This window comes from Pan paniscus, chromosome 12 (assembly GCF_029289425.2).
Source record: "Pan paniscus chromosome 12, NHGRI_mPanPan1-v2.0_pri, whole genome shotgun sequence".
NCBI lineage: Eukaryota > Metazoa > Chordata > Mammalia > Primates > Hominidae > Pan > Pan paniscus.
The window spans coordinates 39865920-39876551 of record NC_073261.2 but is presented as its reverse complement, the minus strand read 5'-3'; the positions used below and the strand labels follow the sequence as shown (position 1 = coordinate 39876551).

Here is a 10632-nt window from a genome sequence, read left to right as displayed (position 1 = left end):
TAAAGGACTGTTATCCAAAATAGACAACACTTAAAATTCAATAATCAGAAATACCCAATTAAACAACAGGCAGAAGACCTGAAAAGACAACTTACCAAGAAGCAAGCATATGAAAAGATGTTCAACATATGTCATGAGGGAACTGCAAATGTCAATCAATCAGGTACCACCACATAACCATTAGCATAGCCAAAACCCAGAACGCTTACACCACCAAATGCTGGTGAGGGTGTGGAGCAACAGGAACTCATTAATTGCTGGTGGGAATGCAAACAGTACACTTTGACAGTCAAACGAGACAAACCATATGATCCAGCACTGAAGCTCTTGGTATTTATTCAAATGAATTAAAAACATGCCCACAGAAAAACCTGCACAAAGATGTTTACAACAGCTTTATTCATAATTGCCAAAACCTGGAAACCACCAAGAAGTCTTTCAATACGTGAATGGATAAACTATTCATCTAGACAATGGAGTATTATTCAGTGCTAAAAATAAATGCACTATTAAGCCATGAAATGACATGGAGGAACCTTAATTGCATATTATTAAGTGAAAGAAGCCAGTCTGAAAAGGCTACATACTATATGATTCCAATATGACATTCTAGAAAAGGAAGAACTATGGCGACAGTAAAAAGTGGTTGCCAAAGAAAGATCATGTCCTTTGCAGGAACATGGATGGAGCTGGAGGCCATTATCCTTAACAAACTAACACAGGAACAGGAAACCAAATATTCCATGTTCTCACTTACAAGTGGGAGTGAACTAACATGGACACAAAGGAATAACATACTGGGGCCTACCTGAGGGTGGAGGGTGGGAAAAGGGACAGGACCAGAAAAGTAACTATTGGGTACTAGGCTTAGTACCTGGGTCACTAAATAATCTGTATAACAAACCCCCTTGTCACGAGTTTACCTGCACATGTACCCCCTGAACCTAATTTGTTTTTTAAAGTGGTTGCCAGGGGATTAGGGAAGAAAGGGATGAACAGGTGAAGCACAGAAGTTTTAGGGCAGTGAAACTATTCTGTATGATTCTATAATTGTAGATATCATTATACATTTGTCTAAGCCCATACAATGTACAACACCAAGAGTGAATCTTCATGTAAACTATGGACTTTGGGCGATAATGATGTGTCAATGGAGGTTTATTGATTGTAACAAATGTACCACTCTGGTGTGGGATATTGACAGTGGTGGGAGGCTATGCATGTGTGAGGGCAGGGGATATATGAGAAATTTCTTTTTGTCCACTTTTGCTGTGAACCTACAACTGATTTAAAAAAATACTTTATTTAAAATAATTTTTAAACTACACTCTGAAGATGAAATCAAGAGTAATAGGAGGGTCCTCTGGACTCAAAAATGAAATTTTTTTTTTTTTTTTTGGAGAGACGGGATCTTGCTATGTTGCCCAGGCTGGTCTTGAACTCCTATTCTCAAGAGAGCCTCCTGCCTCAGCCTTGTAAAGCACTGGGATTATAGGCATGAACCACCACACCCAGCCAAGATTGCCATTTTGTATGATGAGACTGGAAGGACCCCATTGTTTCAGGATTTTGCTACAATATACAAAAAACAATCCGTGAGACAGTGGCTGGGCTTTTTTCCTGCCTGATTAGTTCAGTGCATATACAACTTGGACCAGAGGATCTGGGTTTGAATCCCAGCTCTGATACTTCCCAAACTGAGCTGTTTTCCTTATTTGTAAAGACTGAGATCGCGTATGTCAAAGAGCTCTGTAAACTCTCAACACATACAAAGTACTACTGCTGAAATGATTTAAAAATGTATCTTAAGAATGTCCCAGATGAGTGAATGTTGGTTATGATGCATGACCACACCTTAGTGTGCTCCTGGTCAGCTCCTGACTTTGAGAAAACACAGATAGGAAGGCCCATGTCCCATGCACAAGACAACCAGCTCGAAGCAGGGACAGGCAATGAGAGGTGAAAGAGACCTAGTACTACAGCTGTCTCATCTGGGTGCAACTCGCAATGGGAAGGAAGGGACAGAAGCTCTAAATAGACCCACATACACACCCCAGGACATAATACAGCCACCAGCCAACAGGACAAGCAGCACAATTCCCCAGCATCCTCTTGGTTAAATAGATAAAAGAATGGCTGCCATACCATGTCTGTGAAAGCCGGGGAGCAGCAACCACAGAGAAGTCACTTCTGCTGAGCTTCCAAATCCCATATGCCTGGCCATAGCAACTCTTTCCACACCCAGCAAATGAAGCAATCTGGGGCAGCCGACACCTTGAAAGTTTACTGCACAGGGCAATCTACAATGGGGCCAAGTGCTAAAGCAAAAATTTATTAAAATTCATTTATATAGTGTTTTATAGACAAAAGTAGAGTCTTCGACATTCAGGCAATCACCTATATTTTCAGAAGTGCTTCATGAGCAGATGGATTTCTTTCCCCTCCCCACAATAAGATATATCTGTCTATACTCCTAAAAATGATGCATTTATTTATGCCACTTTTATAAGAACAATCCCTTTGCGATCCCAAAACCTGGGCAGAGAATGAAAAGAGACAAACAGAACCTTCTCCAAAATGGTAGTCCTCACAACAGAGGTGTAGTGCAAGAGACACATAAAATGGCAGCTCTTGAGAGGAGTGTGTGCACACCCAGCGGGGTAGGCAGCCCCTAGCTGCGGAGTGTGGCCAGCCGGGACTGCATGGCCTCCAGAGCCTCTTCCTCCTCCTCCTCATCCTCTGAGGCAGCCATCGCTCCTGGAGGTTCTGGCTCTGGAAGGGCATCGGTCACTTTACTGGGTGCTTTGCCCAAGGCCCCTGAAAAGAAAGAGCGAAGATGAACACCACATTGGCTTAAGGAAGCAGCCCCTCAATCTTCCCTGCCTTTCATTCCTGGACCAATCTGACCAGATACAAAAATGAGACAGTACAGCAAGCTGTTTTTGGGGGGTTTTACTCACTCTGGGAAATGTGCAAATAGCTACCTGTAATGATACCAAAGTCATAATAATTGTAAGGATTTTAAGAATCTTGGTTCTGAAGCTCCTAATCTAAATTCCTAAATGCTACTGAAAACTTTATATCTTCTTTCTGAATAAAACTAAATTGTTTCTAAATCTTCACAAAATATTTTCTTGGAGTAACTGTCTTCCTTTCCCCAACAACTTAAACCCAACAAATGAACTAATAAAAATTAAACCCCACCATTTTTTAAATTAAACATAAAACTCAGAAAATCTAGAAGTAAAAATAAAGTTTAAAAACTCATTAACCATCACTTGGAGATTACTATTTTTATCAACTCCCTTCCAGACTTCTACAGACATGTTTTTACACAAAAGTATGTATTTCAGTAAAAAGGCTTTATTCACATATTGTAAACATCATTCCATGTTAACGAGTATATTTCTATACCATCTATCACAATATATAGTATTCCATTAAAATAAATATAACACAAATGATTTTATTAGGCATTTAGTTTGTTTCGAACTTTTTTTTTGTTTGTTTTGAGACAGGCTGGACTGCAGTGGTGCGATCATGGCCAACTGCAGCCTGGACCTCCTGGGCTCAAGCAATCCTCCCACCTCAGCCTCCCAAGCAGCTGGGACTAAGGTGTGCGCCACCACACCCACCTACCTAATTTTTATATTTTTTGTAGAGACAGGGTTTCACCATGTTGCCCAGGCTGGGCTCCTGAGTTCAACCAATCCACTTGCCTCAGCCTCCCTCACAAGGTGTTGGGATTACAGGCATAAGCCACTGCACCTGGCCTTCAAACGTTTCATTTTTATAAATAATGCTACTACAGACATCCTTGAATTAAATATTTCAGCACATTCTTAATTATTTCATTAAACTCCCAGAAGTCAATCTGTTAGGTCAAATTTTTTTTTTAATATATATTTTTTTGAGATGCGGTCTTGCTATGGTTGCCCAGGCTGGTCTCAAACTCCTGGGCTCAAGCGATCCCCCACCTGAGCCTCCCAAAGTGCTGGGATAACAGGCGTGAGCCATCGCACTTGGCGAAGGCAAGGGCTTTTGAATGGCTATGGCCAAATTGCTTTCAAGAAAGTCTACACCAGTTTAAAATCCCAACAGCAGTATATGAGAGCAGTATCTTCCTTTAAAATCATGCAAACTCTAAAAATTTTAAGAATTGTGTTTTTGAAAAGATGGTTATAGATATTGTGCTTACTTTTCAAGAAATAAGCTGCACAGTGTAAAACGTTAAAAATGTAGAAGGGAGTTAATGTCTAAAGAAAAAGCTACTAGCTAATTTAGTGAATGAAGGAAGAATGGCCATAAAAAGAGGAGAAAGGATGGATCTCACGGTCATACCTGCTGTAATTTCAAAGAGAATTCTGTCAATTTCCATTTCTGCTTCTTCCTCCATTTCTTCCTGATCGTCCATGCTTTCAAAAGTGTCCTCTAACATCTCCTCTATGATCCCAGCCTAAACACAGAATAAATATGTCACTTCGGTCAACTGTTAAATCTGTTCCCATCAGACACCCTACACATCACCTAGACCGAGCTCTAGCCTAAGTCCAGTCTATCCTTTCAAGAGCTGACACACGAGACAGCTGGCCAAAGGAAACACTGGATGTTGTCCTCCCTGCAGAAATGCAAAAGCCCCAAAGGGAAACGGCTCTCTAAATTTAACACCCTAGGAGTGGGGAGTGCTACTACTGGCTGTCAGCAGAGCTTCCTAAAGTAACCCAGACTTAATATAATGGCAGCACCTGAGAAACAGCTCACTGACAGATGAGTGTATTTCCAGCGCTGTTTTGGGAAGCATCTGTCCTAACACTGCAAATATAATCCGTGAACGCAGGGGTTGGAATATGGTATGAAAAGTGGTTGGAGCCGTAGTAGACGCCGTGATAAAAAAAATGCCAACAGCAGGGTAAAAGCCAAAAAAGGCCTGAAGAGGACTCCAGCTTGTCCAGGTTACATCTGCCAGAATGGGGTAATCTGGTAGGTCTGCAAGGATCAATTAACCAAAATCTGATCACCCACTCCTGGGAGAACTAAGACAATATTTCTGGACTCAACAAGGTAAAGGCCAGACACTTTTCTGGAAGTCCTGTGCCTGGCAGCCTGCAGGAGCCAGCCAGTCAGCCTCCTCTCTTCTCAAGGCAGCATGGCACCACTGCAGGACACAAGCAAATGGCTTTAACACTGGCCCAACCCAACCTAGCCCTGCAGTCTTTGTGCTCAGCAGTTCCTCAACTCCCAGATAGGGCCCTACTGAATGTTCTTTGTTACTGAAGCAAAGGGTCGGAACAGCAACCTCCAAAGTCAACAAGAGGGCTGCTGACATCCCTGGGCAGAACAGGTACTGGGGGTGCTGAGTGGCTGTGGTGGAGGGCATGGGTTCAGGTTTCTGACAAGTTGCTAGAAAAAGAAAATCCTGGTTGTCTTGCCACCTGAAAAAACTAAGTCCCTTGCTTTGTACCTTGATGTTTTGGTGATTCAAGGAGCAGAAGGTCACATGTAGCAGCTCTGGCCCTGGCTCCCTTGTACTCAGCCAGGGTACAATTCTCAGTGACTATGCTGAAGGGTTCAGATTTAAAGCAACCCTCTATCCTGCCTGCCTGAATCTAACTAGCACCCTATTCTGCCCATCCTCAGATCCGTTCTTCCCAACCAAAATGAACAAATAAATTCACATTCATGTTCACCCAGGTGGAACCCTAGGGCCTTCCTGAATGGGATCATCTTAGTACTGGGGGCTACCATAAAAGAAGTGCAATAAATGCTTGCTAATTGGTTAAAAAGAGTCCACCAGAATCCTAATTGTAATAGCCCTTCACACTCTGGAGGTAGAAGTTGTCATTTATTTATTCATTCAATCAGCGTCGATTCATCAAAGTCCTGCTCTGTGCCACACAATAGGCCTGGGATAAACAGAATGACTAAGATGTGTTCTTGCCCTTGAGGAGCTGAGCCCCTACTGGGGCCTTCAGAATGTACTACACGCAAGCCTTCCTCCAAATCTGTATTACTCCCAGTATTCAGAAACCATTATGAAAAAGATCCCAGATTCTGAAAAAGGCTTCCCTCTCCGATCCTGGTGGCTGAGTTAAAATGAGCAAGCCTGAAGGCACTCCAAGAATGATCTTCTTATCTGGTTCTAGATGAACAGTGATCACCAACTTGGGGGCAAGACACCTACATGCTATTTGTAAAGGACATACCCTCCTGACCCAGTTCCTTCCTTACTGCTACTGCCCAAGGAGTTCTCATTCAAACAACCTGGGCCCTGGGCTTTCTATGTCGTTTTTCTGCAATTTTCTTTTCCAGCCCCTCTCTCCCATGCCCTAAACCCTGTACATAATTCAAGTTCATAAATGACATTCCCTGAGAGGAAGGGAGGTGATTTCTATGCACAGCCTCTATACAAGAATTTGAGGTGTACACTCTTGGTTGTCAGCCACAGGTCTGAAGCATGAAACAGCATCTGTGTGAGGGACCTCCCATCCTCATTTCCTCTGTGACAACTCACGTGATAAGGTCAGACCGCAGTGCCCCAACTCCATATCTTCACTTACAACCAAGGTGACCTTAGGGAAACTACCTGATGACCCAAAAGCTCAGTTTCTGTCTATGTAAAACGAGGACAAAAATCCCTACCTCTCAAGATGGCTAGAAGAACAGACTAGGAGATAGGACAGTATGTGGCTGCCGGGGCTCGGCAGCAATGCCTTCTTTACCCCTGTCCTTGTCTGAGGGCCACGAGTCCAGGTCCTTGCCAGACCCTGATCCTGGGGGTGGCAGGTATTTACGCACTTTGTATTTGATTCTCAGTCTCTCCTTTTTTAGTTTAAAACAGGGATCAGCAAACTACAGCTGCTGCAGGCCAAATACGGTCTCTGCCTGTTTTTGTAAATCAAGTTTCTTTCCATCTCCTTGCCTGTGTTGGACCCTGCAAACTTTATTTCCTTGATCCCTAAATGGTTGCTCCTTGGATCCCCCACCTCCTCTAGAGCTCTGGGTAGACTTTTGCTTCTTCTACAGAACACTCTGGCAATCTGACCCAGCCTCTGCTATGCTGAGCTCAAATGGTTTCAATCAATGTTAACAGCTACTCCTTAAAATTAATTCTGTCTAGCAGGTGTAGTCTGTTCATCCCCACCCACCCTCATCCCTAGCCCCCTGTTACTTGTTTAGAGTGACTCTGGGGTTTGGAAAGGAAAGCAGGGCTAGCCCCAAGTCACCTTCATCATTTCTTTGGACAACTCCCTCATGGTGGCCTGAATCTCTGGAATCTTCACAAGACTTTGCATGGCCTTCATCACTTCTGTGCTCTTCTGCAGGGAACCAGCCACTCGCAAGACCGCTGAAAGAGAATGTGTACAGTCAGGATTGTTCAACAGGATGGAATAAAGAGAGACAGCCAAATTATGAGCCATTCCAATAAATGACAGCAGTAGCAGATGGACTCCCGAAGTTATTTGTGTGCCTTTAAATTAATTACTGTGCTAGTTGACCAAGAGATTGACTTTCCTAAATTGTATGCTATCTGGGTTACTACTGATGTGAATTCAATGAGCATGCACACCACATGACCAATCTGGAGAGTGGCCTGAAGCCACTCTTGACTTTTAGGAAAGGAAGCCAGCTTGGAGTAACTGTGACACCCAGGAAAATCACAAATGGGAGAAAGAGCTCCAGACCTTGTAAAGGCCACACTAGGAAAGAGAAGGCTTCAGGACCCGAGCAGAGCTCCCCACACACCAGCCTATGGACAGTATCTGTTCAGTATGGAGCCAGCTTATCATTGGTCCTCAGAAAAATGAGAGAAACTAGGACAGATACAGTGAATATGTGTATGTGTGTCAGTGTGAGGTGGTTCCTTACTAGAGAAAAACCTTCTGTAGTCTGAGATTGTATGCCTACTACAATCTTCTTTATAAGAAATCACGGTAGTATCAAAAGATCATTGCCCCACCCTCAATGTCTTTAACATGTCAAAGAGTTGGCAACCATCTAATAAACCTGTTTTGGAATTTCATGAGACTTGAAGTTCTGAGAGCTGTCATATACAAGCTGTTCCCTAAAACTGGCACACAGACTTCCTTCCTCCTGGCTAAACCAGGAGTCACTACAGGTTTACCTCTGGTGGAATCCAGACCCTAGGAAGCTTTCACATCTAAGGGGAAACAAGAGTGACCAGAGAAATGCCTGTCTGACATTTATAGCACTGTGATTTTTCTAAAGGAGTAAGGGAGTTTGCTAGTTGCAGAGAACACTTCATTTCTCTTAACACTGAAATGGGAAAGTAAAATATTTATTAATATTAGTAGAATGACAGAGGAAGTGCCAAGAATCTGTGAGGCTGAAATAAGCAACAAATTACATATGCCATTAAAATGATAAAAAAGTTATAATTACTTTTATAAATTTACTTTTATAAATTTATAAAATTTTATAAATTTACTTTTATAAATTTACAAAATTTTATAAATTTACTTTTATAAATTTATAAAATTTTATAAATTTATAAAAAGTTAAAAATTACTATTGATTATATAAAGATGGGAAGAAAAGGGCAAAAATAAAGCAAATTCCATCCAGTTTTGTTTATAAAGCCTGATGTCTACATGAGCCTGTAGTTGTATTATTATTTTATAATTTGCATCCTGATACATCCTTATACATATTATAAGTTGTATTATTATTTGCATCCTGAGTCTGTAACCCAGAGAGAGTACCTGAACATGGTATGTGTTCAGTAAACATTTTTGGGCTGAATTAGTGAAAATAAGTAAACAGATGGGAGACATGGAAAAAACTGTGACTAGAGAAGTATTTAAACACTGAATCATTTGTATTCTGAAAAAGGTATAAATTTCTGATTATTAGAAGGTACAAGAAGGGAAGAGTCAATGTTGTAGGAAAAAGGGGACACAAAAATAAACTTAGAAATAAAACTTATTACAAAAACACTCAAGTTGATAACCAATCAAAATGGATTAGGTAAGTGGATTTTTAAAAGGCCAGACTAATTGTATGTTGTACACTTGAGACTCAAGACAAAGGTGGTTGCTATGGTTTGAATACGTCCCTCCAAAATTCAGGTGTTGCCACTGTGATAGTATTAAGAGGTGGAGTTTTTAAGAGGTGATTAGGGCATGAGGTTCCACCCTCCTGGATGGATTAGGTGCCCTGAGAAAAGGGCCTACAGGAGGCAGTTCGTTCTCCGTTGCCCTTCCTCCCGCCACGTGAGAACACAGCATGCCTACCCTCCAGAAAATGCAGCCCTCACCAGACAACCAACCCTGCCAGCACCTTGATCTTGAACTTCCCAGTCTCCAGAACTGCATGAAATAAAATTCTACTCTGAATAAATTACTCAGTCTCAGGTATTCTGCTATAGCAGCACAAAAGAAACTAAGACAGGTATTTAAAAAATGTATTTCCTATGTTCCAAAAGGAAAAACGAAAAAAGAAGGTGTGGCAGGTAAAAATTATTTCATAATAAAAATAGCCACACCTTCAAAAGAATGAAAAGGCAAGCCCCAAGCTGCAGGAAAATATTCGCAAAAGACATATCTGATAAAGGACTGCTATCCACAACATACAAAAAACTCGTAAAACTCAATAATGAGAAAATAACTGAACTTAAAAATGGGCAAAAGACCTGAACAGATAACTCACCAACATGATATATTAATATAAATGGCAAGTAAGCATATGAAAAGACGTTCAACATCTTATGTCATTTGGGGACTGTAAATTAAAACAATGAGATACCACTAAAAACCCCTTAGAATGGCCCAATCCAGACCACTGACAATACCAAATGCTGGCGAGAATGTGCAGCAACAGGAACTCTCATTCATTACTGATGGGAATGCAAAATGGTACAGCCACTTTGGAAGACAAAGCCAGACACACACCTACCATATGATCCAGCAAGTGTGCTCCTTGGTAGCTTGGTAGTTATCATAATGAATTAAAAATATGTCCACAGAAAAACCTGCACACAGATGTCTTATAGCAGCTTTATTCATAACTGCCAAAACTTGTCAGAAACCAAGATGTCTTTCAGCAGGTGTACGGATAAACAAACTGGTACGTCCAGACAATGGAATATTATCCAGTACTAAAAATAAATGAGCTTTCAAGCCATGAAAAGACAAGGAAGAAACTTAAATGCATATTACTAAGTGAAAGAAGCCAGTCTGAAAAGGCTACATATTGTATGATTCCAACTATATGACATTCTAGAAAAGGCAAAACTATGGAGACAGTAATAAAATCAGTGGTTGCCAAGAGTTAGTAGAGAAAAAAGATGAATAAACAGAGCACAGAGAATTTTTAGGGCAGTGAAACTATTTTGTATGATACTATAATTGTGGATATCATTATATATGTGTCCAAACCCATTGAATGTACAACACCAAGAGTGAATCCTAATGTAAACTATGGACTTTGGGTGATAATGACATGTAAATAGAGGCTTACTGATTGTAACAAATGTACCACTCTCGTGTGGGATGTTGATAGTGATTGAGGCTATGCAAGTGTGAGGGCAGGGGTATGTGGATTTTCTGTACTTTCTATTCAATTTTGCTGTGAACCTAAAACTGCTCAAAAAATAAGTTTACTAAAAAATAAAAA

At 41.2% G+C, this 10632-nt stretch overlaps 1 protein-coding gene across 1 annotated transcript in view; it reads right to left on the bottom strand.

Moving 5' to 3' along the window:
• Positions 1–311: 311 nt before the first annotated feature.
• The window catches only part of CHMP3 (charged multivesicular body protein 3), a 59965-nt gene continuing 49644 nt past the window's right edge, over positions 312–10632 (bottom strand). Inside the window, exons 4-6 of the mRNA XM_003816557.6 lie at positions 7224–7345; positions 4342–4456; positions 312–2817 (exon numbers count right to left, since the gene is read on the bottom strand). Of these exons, the coding sequence (XP_003816605.1) occupies positions 2672–2817; positions 4342–4456; positions 7224–7345 (383 nt within the window). The 3' untranslated portion in view covers positions 312–2671. The remainder of the gene's footprint in view (positions 2818–4341; positions 4457–7223; positions 7346–10632) is intronic.